Here is a 20,280-nt window from a genome sequence, read left to right on the forward strand (position 1 = left end):
AATGTTTTCTTCCGGAGCTTGTTTGCAAAATGTCAATCTACAAGTTTCGGGTACACTAACTATTTTTAAGTCAAAACTTAAATTACTAGAAAAAACTAAATTTAGGACTCATAAACTTGAACAAGATTGCACTTTCTTTTTGTGAAATATGGTGTTAAAGTGTTGAAAAGGTTGAAAACGAACAAGTGTACTGAACAAACATGAGTTTCCAAAATGTTCAAAGTTATGAATATAATGGTTTGCGTCGAAATTTTCACAGTTTTTCTTGACCATCTCGATTCGAAGAAAGAACGAATTTTTCGAAGATCTAGTTAATGAATGAACGTTTAAATGTTATCATTTATCTGAAAATGTTAAGAATTTTTTCCTGACTGTTAAGCAAGAAAGGAAGAAAGGATTTTGTTGGACCACACTATCACGCTAGCTCACCGTGGACGATGCTTTGAAGCATAGGAGAGAACAACGTTCCGAAACACTGAGAGCCTTAGCCAAATCCAGCTCTTCCTCGCTCAAAGTTTCAAGAATGATTCATAAAAACATTAAAAACAAGCTAACGTCTCGCACTCTCTTCACTCCTACAAAACCGGCTTCTCTCGCTCAGCTAAGCCAGCCAAGCGGTTTGAGCTGCGCGAGAGGATAACGTTACTGTCCGAACTCCGAACTCGCTCAACAAACGGTACTATGGGTAAGCAGCGGTAAGCAGGCAAGAAGTGTAGTCATCAGCGTTTGCGTTTGTGTGGGTATGGGTTGGAAAAGAAGTGTAGGTAGACTTACTCGATTTTCCTCGCTCATTCATCGTTTGGTTCGGGTCGTCCGGCCGCTTCGCTCCCGGTTGATGATGACTGTTCGTTGTTGTTGTTGCTTCTGCTGCTGATGCTGATGCTGCTTGTTGCTCCCGCCCGCTTTGCGATCGTGTGTAGGCTGCTCGTATTGAATGGCTCTCCAAATTGGGATCGCTGAAAGTGTGTGGGTTCGTTTTTTTCTTCTCCTTTTGGTTGCTTCGCCTTCGATGCAGCTGAGTGTGAGCAATCGATTTATGCCGATTACCGTTAGGGGGTGGGACTTCGCTCTCTTTAATATGCGGGTGCTTGGCTTGTTCCTTCGATAAGGTGGTTCACACAGTTTATAATTAAAGTATGGAATAACACACGTTGTAAACTTTTGATCAACGAGGTTGAAAATGTAAATAATAAATGTTTTGGTTTTCCAACGACTACTTGATCGAACCATATTTCAAACAATCTACATTTTACGGTAACTTGATGGCTAAGCGCTGAGAACAGACTGAGTTGGTATTGGTTAAGCCAAGTGCAGTTACACCAACGCAAGTTGTTCTGGCCATCATCGTCATCGTCATTGGACCAGTCTCTACACTAGCAAAGGGTCAGTCAGTCAGTCAGCTTCTCTCACCTTGCCCCCGCAATTTGATCTGTCTTTTCGTTTCAGCAGAGGACGGCTTTCGATGATGATGGTGATGGAATGGGATGATGATGATGGTCGTCGTCGTCAAGTATGTGGCCGTGCCGTGACTCTCGGCTCTCCGGGCCTAGTTCCGTACGGTTATTGTCAACTCAACCGTACGCCGGAACAGTCGTCGTCGTTATAGCTTTGCCTCGTAGTCCGTAAATGCGACGGGTAGAAAGATTTTCCTCTGTACAGTGTGAAAATAAAGCAAGTGAGAAGAGTCTGTCTGCTCCGTGTGGTTGGTGGGTACACAAATTTTCTTCTCGTGTATCATCGCGCATCTCTGCAGCTGCGAATTGTACTTAAGTAATCTAACTAGTACAGGGTCGTTTTGCCTTTGGCTGGTATCGAACTGTTGGCGAAAAGTTGTGAATTTTTGGAAAACGGGCGATTTTGGATGGACTTTGTGACCTGTCCGGGAGATCGGTGAACTTTTTAATAGTGGCCACGTAGTACGGTGTCGAATTTTGTCTTGTAGCGGTTTGCTAAGTGACCATTTGTTGAAAATTCCGAAACAGATTGTGTGCTCTCGCTGTTCGCGGATAGCCTCTGCGCAGCTACAGTTTTCTTTAGGCCATCGTCGTCGCGTAGAACCTCGACGACTTCAGGGCGCCGCCCCTCGACTTTCCGCTACTCATCGTCAGTGTTGGGAGAAACTTGGAAAAAGAAGAGTCGTTCCCTCTTGTTGGGTGTCTGTAGAACACACGGGTTCGCTACAGAGAGTGTGTAGTCTTGGAAAAGAAAAAAAAGAATCATAAGCCTCCTCCAGTTAACCGCAAGGAGTGTGTTGGTGAAGAGCTTCCAAACCCCCGTAGACCCGGAGAAACGAAACGCGAGTGTTGGTGTTTTTGGTTTTAAGAATTTTTTGGTTTTTTAGTTCTTACTAAAGTTAAAAGTACGGGAACCGAGTGAGGGAAGAAAACAAGAGAAATCAAAACGAATGTGTCACACGCACGCAACCTGAAGAGAAGCGTAGCGAGTTTACAACAAGTTGATTCATTGGAATTCCGATACGTACACTAGTACAAAAACGAGTGTGAGAATAGTGTTCTTCAATTCGTAACGACCGCGCCGAGTATTATTATTGATGATCGTAGAATTGCCCAGAGAGATGAAAAGTCGTCCATAGGTTCTAGAACTAGATCCCAGTTGTGTGCTATTCAGGTTGTTTGAGCTCTGGTAAAAAGTAAACTGCAGGCCTAAATTTAAACTATCTTCTCTATCTCTATTGTAGTGCACATTGCAAAGACACCGAGTTGAATCGGAGTTTGTACCACGCAAAAAAGTCAGACCGTGATCATTGAGAGAAGTGTGTTGTTAGTGGAACCAAACTTGACCCCCAGAGATCAGTCAGTCAGTCAAAATGAGTACGTATAGCAACAGTGGCAACTCGGACCACTCCCAGTCGACGCAGAGCATTGCGGACTATTTGGCACAGTTACTGAAAGATCGGAAACAGCTGGCCGCGTTTCCGAATGTGTTCAACCATGTTGAGCGACTGCTGGACGAAGAGATTTCGAAGGTTCGTGCCTCACTGTTCCAGATCAACGGAGTTACGAAAGAACCTCTGAAGCTTCCGGAGCCTGAGGGCGAAGCAGTGACATTGAACGAGAAGGTCTACGTGCCAGTGAAAGAACATCCAGACTTCAACTTCGTCGGACGCATTCTTGGTCCGCGAGGTATGACCGCCAAGCAGCTCGAACAGGAAACGGGTTGCAAAATCATGGTTCGGGGGAAGGGCTCGATGCGTGACAAGAAAAAAGAAGAAGCCAACCGCGGTAAGCCAAACTGGGAACACCTGTCCGACGATTTGCATGTGCTCATTACCGTTGAAGACACAGAAAACCGCGCTTCGGCTAAAATCAAACGTGCGCTCGATGAAGTCAAGAAGCTGCTAGTTCCACACGCCGAAGGTGAGGATGAACTCAAAAAGCGACAACTCATGGAATTGGCCATCATCAACGGAACGTATCGGGATTCTACCACCAAGAATGCCCCCGCCGAACTGAGCTTCGAATCGGCCTACGATGGCTGGAAACAGTTGGCAGCCGCCGAGCAAAGGCTAATGAATCCTGCCGCCCTCACCGGACTTGCACCGAACCATCTGGCCGCAGCAGCACGGAATGCAACAAATCCGCTAGGCGCCCCACTCATCCTGTCCCCACGAATCTCAGTGCCAACGACCGGTGCCAGTCTCATCACCGGATCGGCGCCAACAACCATCGATCACACCACCGGACTGATATACGCCACGGCACCGTACGCCGACTACGCTGCCAGCTATGCTGCCCTGGCCGCCGGAAACCCGCTGCTCACGGAATACGCCGATCACAGTGTAGGTGCAATCAAAACTCAAAGAAGGCATTTCGCGCCTCGAGAACATCCTTACTAAAACCGGGCAAAGGGGCAATAATCAACAAACACGCATAAAAACACACATAATTTATATATTTCTATGATATATATAACTCTATTTTTAATAACTTTTTTGTTTTTAATCATTGTTAATTCTGAAATAGTTACATAAAACTGCACTCACATCTATTAATATAGAAGATCTTACATCTGAATCATAACTCTAGCGAAGCGATTAGAAATCTAATAAAACAAAACAACCAATTGTCAATAACGATCTAAATTTAAACAAGCATTCGATTCGATCAGTAACGGAAGTCCAAAAACTGCAACCACTCTTTCTCTACTTTACACAATTAATTTAAAAAAAATACATCATCGACGATCATCCTATTCCGACATTCTTCAGTGATAATTAATTGAAAACACACCCTGAATTAACAGAAAAAAAAACATAAACTACACCCCCACACACACACAACCTCATAAACGCGGAAGCAAGATCGATGAATGTCCAGTATTCCACCACCTAACACCCAGCAAAAGTGCGGCTGATCCTGATCCTTTCATCCTACCCTCACCCGATCTCCTAGGAATCGACGTTTCTCAAACACTAATCTCTTCGACTGTAAATCTCAGAAACTAAAATAAACCAAATTAAACAGAAAACTTAGGCAACTATTGAGGCATGCATATTTTTTTACTTTAACATTTAATTTCTTAAAAAAAAACAAGCTAAAGATAGATTTCACAGATAAAATAGGGAAGCAGTGTAGCCCTGTGTGGAGACAAATTAATTTTTTAACCAGAGCCTACCTTGATTATTGGAACATTAAAGCCATCCTTGTTAAGGTTTATCACTCTTACTTGAATGGTTGTTTTTTTCATTAATTTACCACCGACCCAAGAATCTCACATTTAAAATGAATCAGGTGTTCATTCACGGCCCTCAGCAGTTGTTCCAACATTTTTTTCTTCGGAAACAGATAGGAATCTTACAGCCTATCTAGCTAAAAGTTGGTCGAATCTTATCAGCTATCTAGCTGCTGGACAATTATCTACATATGCTACTTAGGTTGAGAAATTAGCTCAAGGTGATGTACCGTTGATTCAGATTGAAGAGTCTGTTTAATGCAGCCATTTTTCCCATTTATTCTTCGTTCAGATGAGCCAGTTAAGTCTGAGAAACGTTGTCCTCAACCTCCTGAGATCCCCGTTTGATATTATTACCCACTTCCCTTAAGCAACACAATAACAGAGCACACCACAAGCCATTATCCAGATAGGAGACAGGAAAAACTTTAGTCAAAATTCAGAAGCCAAAAGCCACCGATAGAAGGAAGAATCAGTTGAGGAAAGATTGGAAAGCTTGCTGAAAACCCGAAAAGGAAACAGAAAACAACAAAACCCCAAAACTGCATATTCATTAGTTCTCGTTGCGTCGTCGCGCGTATTAAACTCTTGGTGCCATGAAAAGTCTCGAAATGTAATAATATTTTAGAGCCACACAACACGAGCTTGTCGTCGTCGTCGTTCTCGTACATATCCCAGCTCTGAACCCGCTGAGCGTGGACGAAGAGACTATAACTATAACAGACAATAATGAAAAATAACACAAACAAAAATGATAGAACGAAAACTAGAGCAAAACAAAGAGTGCCTTGGCTTATCTATCGTTTGAAGTTTTGTGTTGCTCAGTCGAGGCGCACGCTGATTAGTGCAGGTCGTTCTGATTTAAAGTATTCGATTTTTTTCTTTTAGATGAGAGTGAAACACTTAAGATTTATTGCAAGTAAAACCATATTATTATACTTATATAGAACAAAACTAAAAAAAATGTGCAAATTATTAGGCCTTAAGGAGACTTCGTAATCCGAGTCAGTTCCGACAAATAGGCGTCGTTAAACTCCTGCGGAGTTGGGACAAAACGAGCACCGCCGCACAGTTTGGACGAGGACGATTGAATGAAGAAAAAACAGCACAATAGGTAGTAGGCAGTAGGCTGCGCGAGTCAGTTCCGTGCAGAGAATTCAGTGTGCTAAACAAACCGCTGTTTATTTTTAAACTAAACATGAAATGCTGATCCAAGCAAGCGAGAGATTTTTACACTTAATATTTACCCAGAGGGAGTTTTTGAACATGAAACACACGCAAACATATACACCCAAGTTTGAATCCTCGATTCTAGAAGGAAATTATGTCCTCAAGTCTGCGGAAAAAAAGATGTGCAGTTGGACTGGGACAGAAGTAACACGTAATCTCGGAAATTATTAATTATTAAATGTGTTTTTAACTGTTAGCCTTAACTTATACTTAATGTATAGTGCGTTCAAGTGGGCAGAAGTTGAGCAGAAAATCAAGCAAAACTATTTTTAGCCAGATGAGAGGAAATCTATTTTATATATATTAACGTATTAACAAGAAAAAAAAAACAAACAATTGCATATGAAATTGCAAATAAAACAATAACGTAACTAGCAAAGAAACAAAATAAGGAAAAGTAACAAAAAAGTCGAAGGAAAGTGCAAATAAGCATAAAAACAACAAACAAAACAAGAATTCAATAATAACTCATTTTTCAAACAAAACTAGAAAACAATCTCTTTTATTCTTATTCATATTGTTATTAATAGTGCTATCACAATCTCTTGATTAATAACCTTCTACTTCTTTTATTAATACGAAATGCTACCATGTATCCGTCTGCTTGCTCGAAATTAATCGAATGAGAAAAGCAAAAGCAAAACAAAATACCTAAGCTCTGAATCCCAGAGCTGCTACAGTTGCTGCTCACAGTACCATTAAGATCCAACTCTCGAAGAAGTGATTTGTATGCAATCGAAAGCAGAACTCAATCGACTTAACAAAAATAAGCTTCCCAAAATGTTGTTGAAAGTGAATGATCGTGCCTGTCTAACTGTGGATAGGGCTGATGATATGCGCTGAATAGAGTTAACTATATCAGTAACATGCAATTAATAATTTAGATGTAAAACAAACACCAATTGTTCCATTTCGTGCACTTAAACCAGACGTAGAATGATGGAAAAGTAAGGATTTGTTAAAATTTGACCTCTCATTAACCTTGTATCATGCTAATTATTTGGATTATTAATACCAGCCTCTTGGATTAGTTAAACCTTAAAAAATCACAGTAACGCCAACCAGTCGTTTGTCTAGCTTCCCGAAACTAAATAACTTCTAATTCGCCTAACAGAAGAGGATGACCGAATATTAATAAACAAAAGAAAATGCAAATCAATTATGAAACTCAACTCGTTATTATTAATATCTGCTATCTTTTATCATTATTAACGTTTCTTAGATTAATAATTAAAGTGCACTTTTAGCGAATAATCTAATAAAGTTATGACTTAACAAAAATAACCCGTACTTTTTATTTAATCACAAAATATACTCACCCATTCTTAATTCTTAGCTATCTCATCTTTCAATCAATCAACAACAAAAAAAAGAATTCAAATTTTATCCATCTGGGCGCAATCAAACAAAAAGTGGAACCAACCAGTATTATATCTTACGTTCAAATATCTCATTTTTCTATTTTATGTTAACTTCGAAAAATTGTTGCCACTTGTTTTTAACAACAACGAAATCATCCAATACTTAAATAACTTCTTTGCACCTTCGTTCGAACCCCCAGAATGCCTTCCATCCTAAAATTTGTTCATTCATCACCAAACAAAAATGTGATCGTTTCGAGATTTACCTGTGTGCTTTCGGCTCCCCTCATCTGAGAAGCTGCTCGCTGCTGTAATCTTCCGGTTGTTGGTTGTGTTTTGTTCGAAAGGAATAATCCTCCGTGCGCCGTCTCCTTCATCACTTACAGGACCGGAACTAACCAGCTCGTATTGCAATGCGTCGAAAGCTTCCTTGCGGTATTGCCGAAGGGTTTGCTGTTGGTATTGTGAATGTGATCCTGCACCGTGTTTTGCATTTGCTGAACTACTAGTGTCTTGTTTCTAATTTGTTTAATGTATTTAACGATCATTGCGTTTTTGTGGGTACGGAAGACTATTATTAGTCAATGTTTTATGTCAGCTTTATCGAAATCGTCATTAATTTCTGTTGTGTTTTACTTATTTTTTTAACATGGAATACTAGGTATACATATGTAGTTACGTTATTTTTTCAGTACACAGAGAAGTATGATTAAATATAGTCAGCCTGATTTTTGATAATTGAAGTTTTAATACAGTGTGCCTCGAGAATTTCGCAAGAATAGGTTGTATTTCAAGAAATAAGCCCTCAGTAATCGGAAATTTTATTTGCCTATGTCGGCCTAACCTTTCAAGAAGATGCTTGTTCTATTTAAAAGGGCTTTCTTATCAATAATTCGAAAAACAATCGTCATAAATGTATGAAAGGTTTCAACTGATGATGTTACGTGAATTAAAAACAGTCGCCCAGTGACGTTGTGGGAGCTTGTGTAATTGCAATGTAAACATTCGCTACGCTTCTTCGTGTGTAGGACGTAGGCCGCACACACATCTTGTTAATTGCATCTGCAAACATAATTCTTGCTCCACCATGTCGTCGAATGAAGACGATTGCTCTCTACTTCACTCATGATGGGATGGTGCCTTCGACGTCCGACAGATAAGGTCAACTCTAAGCAGCATCAAATTTATAAGCAGTCAGAGTCATCGTTTCTTGGGCTTTACAGGCTTATAATTATTTGTTTGGTTTTTCAAGTGATTACTGGCTATGGCTGGAAAATGTCAACCTGCCGATCTTCATCTGTCACAGAAATATGCTTTTGTTTTTCTATTTTTAAAATTGAGTTTCTTATATTTGTTCAAGAAATTTCAATTTTTTGATTGGTATTGTCAATCACTTACTTATTATTTAAAATTAAGCTTTATACTTTTAAATTAAGCTTTTCTCAGTTTTGAAATATTAATGAAGAAATAAAACAGAATACCCTATTAAAATCAAGATTTTTTGTATATGCTTGCTTCCTGAACTCTTGTTTCCTCGAGTTGAATTTCCAAATTTACCCTTTTTTTTTATCACAGAAAGAAATATAAAATTTCAGCGAAAGTTTTCATAATAAAAATTTTTGATATCATTTGTGTATCGGGAAAGTCCATCCAGTCATATATAAACATCAAATGAATTTTATAAAATTTTCAAGAACATGTTACCAAGCTATTTAAATTTGGTTCAATTTTTATTATTATATCATTTGCTTTTGAAGTTAAGCAAAAAAAAACAAATTTTAAATACTTACGTACCGGAGTTTTGAGTTTTTGAATATGTAATAAGCAAATGTTGGTAAAATTTTGATGGATTCGATGTTTTTAAAATATTTTTTTTTTAATATTCTGATTTTGATGTGAATTTGGTTCGGAGAATTTTTAAAGTTTGATGTAATCTGTTTTCCTCCCCAACATTGAAGGTAAGTCCGCTCGAAAGTTCACAACGCTCAAAGAACTGCGGAGACCACTTCAAAAGCCAATATGGTATGAAATAACCAAAAACAATCGGAAAAAATTTCCGAATACATATGTGATGGAAAGTACAGATACCACAAAGCAACAAATTTACATTTGTCCGAGGTGCAGTGCGTTTAAGAGCTAATTTTCACTAATTTGATTCCACTGCAATTAGTTTTTTCTATTAAATCTTGTTTTAGAGATAACTCTTTTAAATCATTTAATTAATTTGTGCACTTTTTTGGCAAACTGAACTGCCTTCAACTGGATTAAATGAAAAACTTTTCCAAAGACCGCGTATAATTTTTCCAAAAAAGAAAAAAGTTACAGTTGTTATCTTTCTGCCAATTTTTCCTAATCCTGCAAAAATACAGTAAATTAAACGGAATTAAAAAAAAAACAATTTGAGTCTTTGATATTAAGCATAAGTCTAATCGTGTCACAGTCTGCAACAAAGTTGTTAAATGAGTTAAATTAATTAATTTATTTGTTAGTTATCAACGATCGATTTTACTCAAAACTGATCATTTTTAAATTTTTCACACGTTATATCACTAAATCTAGAAGTGATAGAAAAAATCTGACAAATGGTTTATATTCAGGACGCCATAATCTTGTAAAATCAGTTTTTGAAACATAGGCAGCAAAAATGCTGTTCTCCTGTGAAATATTGTACAACTTTGAGAATTGAAATTTTTCTTATTGGAATTGTAATTAATCCTCTTCAGTGACGGTAACAATTTTGTTGAATTACATCATATCAAAACAAGGAGATTCCTCCGAATTTCATTTCGATGAAAGTTGATGAAGATTTATGTACATTTTTTCAAACGATATATTAACCATGAAAAACATTCAATTCTGAGAACATGGAAATTGCAAAAATAGATTCTCGGGCCACAAAAAGACAGCTGAGGGCCAAATGTGGCTCGCGGGCCATGGTTTGGCCACCCATGGTTAGAGCATGGGTGTCAAAGATTTTCAGCCAGCGGGCCAAATTTTAGAAATTATATTTGTCTGCGGGCCAAAAAATAATTTAGCAAGTTTTTTTTAAATTTTATTTTTTATGAATATCTTTTAATTTTATTTCGTTCAAAATATAAAAACAAATTAAAAAATTGTAAAAATATCGAAGATTTTAAAAAGAATAATGATATTACTTTTACACTATTCCAATGAATGTATTAGATATCCGAATGCAGAAAAATTTAAAAACAATACAAATCTTTTTTTAGATTTTTTTTTTTTTGAAAATGCTATAATTTCTACAGATTTTGTAATCTAACAATTAATAATCTAACAACATTTTCCAGCACTCAATGAACTATATTTAATTGAAATTCTCTAGATAGTATAGAAACAAATTAGCAATTTCGAAAATAATGTTTAAACTTTGATGAGCTTCAAATTTGTTCACGTCAATCCAATTTGAAAGTCTAATAATTTCGCCTTTTTTCAGACGATTACGACATATAAACACTATTTCGAAACGTCATTAAGTGTCATTTTAGCTAAATATGAGTCGATACAGAACAAAAGAATGCTCTTAAATTTTAGTGCTCTACATAAAAAACGGTCGTTCAATTGTCAAAACTGTGTGAGCTTACCGTTAAAATCATTGTCCCAAAAAATGGTGATTTTAACTGCCCTCGTTCTCCCTTATTATTTGGGGGTGGTCATTTAATCATTCAATCGGCGTTTAATTCTAAATTTGCTTTGGAATAAATGGCATAAAATGTTCTGACAAAAGCTTGTTAATTTTGGAAATCGACTGAAAATTTGCATACATCCTGATGTTTTAGGAAACTATGATTCTAACTTACGCAAAATGTTTGGAAGTATGTTTATCTAGCAATTCATATTAATGAAAAATTTTTAATAGCAATTGTCAAAAGGTAGCAGTACCTAACACCTTAAAAACATGAGAAAACGGGAAATAGACCTATTTTTCCTTAAATTATCATTTTGGTCGCTTTCGAAATTCTTGGTCCATGTGATTTTCGATCTAAAAAGATGATTAGCAAAATTATATGTTTTAACAAATTATTGGCATCCTGGAAAAAAATTTAAACGCAAAAACGCAACATTAGATACGAATAATATGTACAATATTTACATTTTAAGTTTTTTAAGTGCAATATCTCAGTTATTTGTGGTATAATTTTTACAAAAATTCTTTATAATAATGTTGTGTGTCAGTCGTAATATTTTTCAAAATTTTAAGAAAATCGAATAAATTGTGCAAAAACTACAACACTAAGAAGCACTGAAACTTAAGTTTCTAACCCCTGTGGTTATGCAGTTTATGAAAAAAATGTCAAATTTTTTTTCTCATCTTTGAAGTCTTTCGTAGAACAAAAGTTGTAAGTTTTAAGCTGCTCTGAATATTTCGGCGCAAAAATAAGCTTCGCTATCAGAGGGTTAAATGGGTATCATAGCACATTTCACAATGTTCCATTTGTAATTTTTTTTCTTTTTTATAGGAATTTAACCCATTAAGGTCATTCTTCTTCGTTCCATTTGTAATGATTCTTCCTAAAAGCTTACGTTAACGGAAAATGGTGTTGTTAGTTATATAAAATAGCAGACGATGTTTTCCAAAATCTAGAAATTCGTTGTCAGACCTTTGTGTCAAACTGTTGAATAAAGTTAAACGTTGAATAGTTCTCACGGATTTTCAAGACAAATGAAGCGAATTTTGACTGCCTCCAAAATAGGGAATCATTATTGCATCCCCATTTCAATGACCGAAATTTTGAAAAAGATTCGACCTTGCTCTGTTTTGTAAGTATAATTCTCATTTCATAACATTGAAGCTGATCAAAGCTTCGCGGGCCACAAATAAGCGTTCGTGAAGTGCATTTTCAATAAACGAAATACGGCACTTGAATAAATCTATTAAAAATATATATAAATAGTTTTTAATCTTCTTCCAGTACGATAAACAACTCAAACACTCGGTTGATTCCATAAAAAAAAACCTTCGAATTTGTTACTTTGGATAACAGAAAACAGGATAAAATCCTATTTTCAACCAGTTTTTTTTCCTTGTTATAAATGCTTTCCAAAATAGAACTTTCATAAATTTAGCTTACAAATATCTTCAACATTTATTTTGAATGTAATTTTTTGTGAAAAAACACTTTTTCATTCAAAAACTACAAAAATACGGTGTGTTTTCAATGGCAAGGAAACGCCAGTTTTTTATCACTCAATTTACCGCTTAGTGGTTATCAATATTTTTTCGAAAAATGGTTTTAAAAAAAATTAGAAGTAGACCTAAATAATTATACTTTTTTTAGAGATCTCTGAAGGAGAAAGCCATAGAAAAAAGATTCCAAATTAATTACAAATCGTCAAAAATTCATCTGGCATCCCGAATAGGACTTGATTTGGGGGTGCCGCAAAGCTTTCAAAGTTTCGATTTTTGACCCTCAAAAATCATGACTTGACTTGACAAATGACTTGAAAATAAAATTAAATGTCAAGATCAGGTGTTATCTCGAAAAATAATTGTTTTCTGACCGATTTTCTAAAAGTCCCAGAAAGAAAGTCGACTTTTAACCAATACTTTTTTTTCGATATAACACCAGATCTCGACGTTTCATGCATTTCTAAGTCATTTGGGATTAAAATTAAAATTTAGGTTTTCCGAATTTCCTATGTTCCACCATTTGGGGATTTTTCAAGTTTTAAAGTCGATTTTTGACAAAATAAAATAAAGATAACATCATATTTCGACGTTTTATGCATTTTTAAGTCATTTGGCATCAAAATTAAAATTTCAATTTTTTTATGTCCTTTGGTCCCCTCTGTGGTAATATTTGAGTGTCAAAACCCGAAACTTTGAGCGCTTTGAGGCAAGTCCGATTGAGCTGAAATTTGGCACTCGGTCAGTTTTTTAGGCCAATCTACAAAATTTATATGGTCGGTTTTCGAAATTTGGCGAGTATGTTACGTCGCTATGTTCAGAAGTTACGATTTAAGGATGAGGTAAAGTAATTTCAATTTTGTTGATAGTGAGTAGTAGTTACATTTTTTGGAGAACTTTTTATTTGCGATTAACAACTGGTTCAGAAGTTCAGGATGAAATAGTAAAATATTTACAGGGTCCAAAACCCCTCATTATATTTCATCCAATCAAGCTCATCGCCCCTTCATTGGGCTTGAGATGTGCTCCTCATAATACAATTCCACTTCAAACGTATTGGTAAAACAACACTCATTGGAAGAGAGCAAAGTAGGGGAGAGGCGGGCTATATGCGCATATTAAGGAAAGCAATCATTTTCTCCCATATTCCAATAGATAGAAGTCTGAAAACTATATGTACATGAGCGGACATCTGTTTTATATACGTTAGAGCAATTTTTCTGTTAAAATCTCTTACAGTTTTTGTGAAAATAATTTTATAATAAAAGTAGTCAAAATAGCCGATTTCCGAAACTGGCGGGCTAAATGCGCATATTTATGTTTTTAGCTATATTTCATTAACACTTGCAATAAGTTATCATTATTTAATTGAAAATGGTAGGAACGGATGTTAGGCATACGTCAAGGCTGAAATTTTGGTGAAATTTTTTACATCCCTAGTTCTTTTGCATGAAACATAGTTAGGAATGCCATATGGCCATATTTCATGGTAATATTTTGTTCATATCGTATTTTTATCGGATCAGTATGAAGTTCTTCTTTTTTCGCTGTAAGATTGTGATTTGAGCGTAGATTTAATGTTTAAATGATAAAAAGTTAAATATTTATAAGACTAATCTATTTTTCTTGATACAGGCATTTAACCTGCCTTGATATGGGCATTCAGAACCTGTCTCTTATTCAAATATCTTATCATTTACAACCTTGCCAAAAGCTTCAGTTTGTTGAATTTGCGATTTCCAGATGAATAAGAAAGAAAAACCATTGAAATTTTTGTTCACAGAATCTGTACGCACGATAATTGAAGTTCAATATATTATAACAAAACTGACAGAAATCTTGTTTGAATTTTTAAATTTTGTTGGCATTATATAACAATCAAATTTCTTAATGCCATGTTTCAATAGCGTATTACCCTCAAACTGCACTAATTAGATACGTTAAATCTCCTGCCATATCGCTTATCGGCTGTATGCGCATATTACCCAACATGCGCATTTAGGAACACTTCCCCCTATGTGTCGGTGGTTTGAAAAAAAAAACAAAATTCACAACACTATCGACCATTTAAAACAAACATTTTGTTGTAATCGGCACAAAGGCGGCGTCATGGCACGGCGCTGTTTGGCATAGAAGCGAGATGCGCCCTTTCAGAGTGGTGGAATGCTTTTTTTTGCGCACTCCACCCCGATGCAGCATCATTCTCGAACAATGATCCGTTTTCAGGTCAACTTGACTTTCTGACCGGCCGACTGACTAACCGACTCGAGAGCTGCTGGAGTGAGGCGTACTTTTTCTTTTTTTTTCTGTATGTGCTCTGCTCTGAATATACAAGTTACCAGCATATGTTTGCAATACCTTGTCACATACAAACGCACGCACACACATGTTAAGAGGTGATGTTTTGCGTGAATCAAATTAAAAAAAATCGTTAATCAAATGTTTATCAAAAAATATTTCTTGAATATTTTTTATTCAAATTTCTTAAGATTTGTATATGGTTTTGACAAAGCTAAATTGCTAAGGTCGCTTGTCCGAATCAAAACAGTTCGCCAGTATAGGTAATCCGGTTTGGCTACTCGGCGTACAAAAATGAAAATAAAACACGAAAGCTGATGATGAGGTGAAAGTAACCCCCAAGAGACAATACAATTCGCTGCTGTCACATTCCCCAATCCAACAAAGTCATCGAGCGGGGGGAAGGCAAGTTGTTGACGATATTATGGGAAGGTACAAGTTTCATAAAAAAAAGTTAAAACAGTCATTGGGGCGAACTAGTGGCAGCACAACATGCATAGAAAAGAGTCGGACAGTCGACGAGACGCGTATTTTCGCCTGGATTGGCAATGGTTCATCCGGCAACTCGCAATACCATCATCAGCAATATATATTCTCTGCTTTCGTCATGTGCTGCTGGTGGATTCGGTTTACTCTTAAAGGGGCAAGCAAAAACCGCGAAACCTTTGTATGCGAGTGATGCAGCAGCACAGCATCCATGTTTGTATATTATCAGTCGACAGAGCGAAATCGGCGCACATTTCCGAAAACAGAAACAGAAAAAGACATTTCTTCTCCGCAATTCGATGCGGAGACGACGTAGCATCGCGTCGTCGTTGGGTTTCCCGTATGTCCGGAGTCCGCCGCGCAAGTGAAACCACGAAATTATTTATAGCCATGACAGGCGTCTTCGATCCGGGTGGAGGATCGGTGACGCGATGAGGGTGGAGGAGGGACGTCGATGGCGTCCCTCTGATTTGTCAGAATCGAGTGGATTGGGAGAATGTCTTTAAGGGGGGGTAGGGTCTAACACTTTCAAAAAATCGATTTTTTTTATTTTTTTTATTTTCTTATTGTAAAACATTTCAAGAATGTTGTGTCAAATTTTCAAGTCAATTGAAGCAAAACTGTAGAAGTTATAGGCCTTTATCTCCTCATATCTAATACTGCAAGAAAGCAAGAGCAGAAACTTCAAACGCGTTTTTCTCGAAAGCACATTTTTAAAGTCCGTGGACATCGTCATTTGAAAACTACTTATCCAATTCTTTTCAAATTTGGAACATATTTTCTACATATAAAATACCAGACCCCAACGTTTTCTTTTTCGATTTTTTTACTTTGGGGAGATTTTACAGGTGAAAAATGGCGGATTTTTAAGTGAAAAATCGTAGTTTTTACTTCAAACAGTCACAAAAATTTCATAAAAATATTTTTAAGTTAAATAAAAACGTTGGGGTCCAGAAAAACATCTATTAAAAATATTTCGCTCTGATTTTTTGACTTCAGATGATTCTGTGTTGAGATACAGTGTCCACCGCAAATCCTGTTTGCTAAAAGGCATTCTCGAAAGTGCTCCGTCACCGGCTCATTTTTCATAATTTTTCTACGAAAAAATTATTAAATGTTCTTTTAATAATGCTTTGTATAATGCAAAAAAATTGAATACATTTGTTTGAACGATAGCTCTAGAAAAAAATCGTGAAAATGGTGTTTTTTTATACCCGTTAGACCCTACCCCCCCCCCCCCCCCCCCCTTAAGGTAAAATTCAAAAGTTTTTCCTCAACCTTGATTGTCCCCAAAATCATTACGATTTCTTGCACCTCTGAAAGTTTAACAGCTCAAATTGTTAAAACTTGTACAAAATTGTGACACCATTGCTGAATACAATGTTTTTACTACTCTAAAAAATTAAAAAAAAAGTTATTCAAAAAAATCAAAGAAGGATGTAAAATTTGACGTCAGCCTTTGCATGGATGATAAAAATCCTTATAAAATAAAGAGCAGTTTGCAAAAGTCATTTTTCCTGCACGAACAATTTTCTTCTAAAGTAACTTAATTCAAAGGCTATGATCTTTGCTGGGTCCACTAAAAAAAAACGAATTCATGCAGCTCCAGCACATATGCCACTCTTAATTTTGAGCTGGTTTGTTTACCTTAACCCGAAAACGGGTTAGGATCGTGGTATTTTCTGACGGGTTTGCGCCAGGGGTCTTCAGATCATCCCTAAGATTGAAAATTGTATTCATTTTTACGACTTCAAAGCACCAACAGATATCAACGGAATTTGAAGTCAGTTTTGCTGCAAATACTCTACAAAGCACGCAAAATAGTGTTATCAACCTGCTTTTATAAGTATTTTTGTTCCTATGATGTAAGAAGCTCGCGCTACCTCCATATATGAGTTCACATATTGGACAATTGTTTGTTTTCGATGCAAAAAAAGAGATATGTTTTCATTATTTCCTTCAGAACTCTTAAAGGAGATGTCGGCTATACAATAGTATTTTTTCACAATATTCGGTGATGCACATGGTAATTTTAGACAGATTTTAAGCTTATTTACAATTTTTTATGTTGAAGGTCATTACTAAAAATTTGAATATTTTAATTGGATAGCTGATAAAATTTCAATGCGGTTTGATGATTTCGGTTGAACAATAACAGAGTTATGTAGCTTTGAAATATGGAATCTAATTCGAAAAATAAAAATTTTAGTAATCTGAAAAAATACATGTATTTTTAAGTGGTAAAATGAACAATAATTAAAATTTTGAGAAAGATCTAAAGACCCCCGGCGCAAATTGACAGATAATAGAAAAAAATTCCCATCAGCCAAATTGCTCTAGAATATTCCAACCGCCTCGTCAGCTCCGACTGAAATTTGATAAAAACTGGAAAAATAAATAACTTTCATTTTCTGAAGGAGCCAACCCTGATCGAAGTATCTTAGTCTTCTGGAAGCTAAGGAACAGGAACAGGAATTGACTTAAAGAAGACCAGAAGTCACCGACCAGCGTGTTTGGCCGAATTTAGTTTTTTTGTTTTTATATGAGGATTTTATCCTATTTTGAACAAACTAAAAAAGCAGAATTTTGCATTACGTCGAAGAATATTAAAGGACATGTGGGCCCAAACCAGATTTTTTTAAAGTAAGGTACGGAAAAACAACGTAGGGTAACAGCACATTGGGTGCTTCTGTTTAGATAATTGATTTTAAACAAATTTTACGTCTTGAATTCGAAACGAAATAAGATTCATTTTCAGATTTATTCACAATGCGACTTAAACTACGTAGAAAACTGTAAGAAGTCCTACTATCTTTGTTATTTTTTGAAGATTCTTGTAATTAAAGATCATCAGTTACTGATGTAATTTTTATTGATAAGATTCATCCTAGTAAGGGAGGTTTCTAGCCAGTTCCTCTACGGCGAATTTGTGAACAAAATGTTGAAAATATGTTTATATTTTATTCAGAAATTTACAAATTTTCACCGTCAACAAGATATTTTTGCTCAGGAAGGATCCCACAGCAACAAGTTCTTTTTAGACCAAAATTTAAATATGTCGAATAAATTTAGAATTTCAAGATATGGGATAAAATAAAGCCAAATTTTCTCTTGACGAAGTTTTTGAATTACATACTTTGTAAGCAATTTTCAAATTTTCAGCTCTAGGGGAGAGTGAGGTGACTTGATCCCCCCTCCCCCCTCCCCCGTCCTTTAGAGTTTCTAACAACATGTAATACCAAAGTTCTATGATGGTGTGTACTCCCGGAAAATCAAGCCAAATCAATAGATAAGGCTTCCATTGACTTTTGTTCAGCCATATTTCTTGATTCCCGATGAATATTTGTTATGTGAGTAGGAATGGTGTTATTTTGCAAAGAAATTCAAAATTTTAGTAGGTACATATTAATTTTGAATTTCTTTGCTCCCCATCCCTGGTCCTCGACAATGGATATAGCGTAATTTCTAGCTTTTGGAAAGCAAAATTAAAAGAAAGAACGTTATTGTAACATCTATGCAATCTTTGGAGTTTAACCCTTTCCAAAGATTGCATGGTAAATATAAAAGAAAGTATTAGCCAAATTTTTTTCACACACGCGCATAAGGATCAAAAAGATTATTTCAATTAATTTATTCAAAATCAATTGATTGAAGAGACTACGTTTCGGAAAAAAAAGCTGATCGAGATAATTCTGGAACGTACAACCTTTTTAAAGCCAACTATTCTTAGAAATCTTAAATACTTAAATGTATTGAAAATTTGGAGATTTCCATGAGAAATTTCCAATAATATTCATTTTGTTTTTTTTTTCAAGTTTATCTATAATAATTATCATGGAACGAACTCATCAATTTGGGCTCTGATAGTCGTTGATCGATTCAACATTCCAGTCAGCTCTTGACGGATTCCCGCTCTACACAGCGCCTAAGGAAAACGATGCTCAAAGTCTTTACTTCGCCGAGGGAGACTGTTACTTTCCTGACGCTCACTTTTATCAATTGACACATTGGACACAAGGAAGTACGATATTTCAATTTTTTTCTCAAGTTTTGAATAAATTTAACCACTAAAATATTAAAAAAAAATTCCCCGACGGAAGGAAAATAAAACGCATCCGTTGCCAACAAATCATGGCCTCCTCTTCGTGATTGAGGTAACAAACTATAAAAGCAGAAAACTCTCTGAAAACTATGATTTAAAAAAAATCTCTAGGCAAATTTTCTTGAACATTTGATCTTTGTAGAAATTTTGGTAAGATACAGTTGGGGAATCAAGTTATAGTGATGAGATAAAGAATATACTAATGAAAAAATATGATAATTAGGAAAATACATATGTGGCATCACTGGAAGAGAAATCGGGCTTGTGATATAGCTCAGTTGGCAAGTCTGTTGTCTCCCGAGCCAATGTCGGCAAGTTCGAGCCCAAGAGTAAACATCGAACACAGTTGTACCGGATAAGTTTTTCAATAACGATCCGCCAACTGTAACGTTGATAAAGTCGCGAATGCCATAAAGTTGGTAAAACGACTATAATCGAAACAAAAAAAAACTGGAAGAGAAGCAGCAAAGTGTAAACAAAAACACAAGTCAATCATTGGTTTAATCTTGTGAAGGACAAACATGTTTAGGAGAATTTTGAATAGAGATTCGGAATTATTATGAATTCACGACAATGGCTTTGTTGGTTTGATGAACACAGATTGTTGAGGTTTCTACTCTGGTTGTTGCTCCTCCGGTAAACAAGACGGAGAGGAAAAGCTCAGTTTGTTAAGTCTGCTGTTATGATTGTTTGTTCCTCCGGTAAATAAGACGGAGAGGCTGGAAAACCTCAGATTGTTAAAGCTACTGCTATAGTTGTTCTTCCTCCGGTAAACAAGGCGGAGAGACTGAAAAAAAGCAGATTGTTGAGGCTGTTGCTCTGATTTTTGTTCCTCCGGTAAATAAGACGGAGAGGCTGCAAAAGCTCAGATTGTAGAGCCTGCTGCTATAATTGTTGTTCCTCCGAAAAAAAAAATGGAGATGCTGGAAAAGCGCAGATTGTTGAGCCTGCTGCTATGATTTTTG

At 36.2% G+C, this 20,280-nt stretch overlaps 1 protein-coding gene across 5 annotated transcripts in view; it reads left to right on the forward strand.

The window, feature by feature from the left end:
• Nucleotides 1-20,280, forward strand: part of LOC129748809 (protein held out wings) — a 108,501-nt gene that overhangs the window by 256 nt on the left and 87,965 nt on the right. For 2 of the 5 annotated variants that reach the window (XM_055743564.1, XM_055743565.1), the window contains exon 1: nt 1,558-3,799. In XM_055743564.1, coding sequence (XP_055599539.1) covers nt 2,828-3,799 — 972 coding nt within the window. In that variant the 5' untranslated portion in view covers nt 1,558-2,827. Of the gene's footprint in view, nt 1-1,557; nt 7,930-20,280 lie in introns of those variants that run through there. The other 3 variants (XM_055743561.1, XM_055743562.1, XM_055743563.1) reach the window with 3 other exon arrangements.

Source organism: Uranotaenia lowii, chromosome 2, assembly GCF_029784155.1.
Source record: "Uranotaenia lowii strain MFRU-FL chromosome 2, ASM2978415v1, whole genome shotgun sequence".
In the NCBI taxonomy this organism is placed as follows: Eukaryota; Metazoa; Arthropoda; class Insecta; order Diptera; family Culicidae; genus Uranotaenia; species Uranotaenia lowii.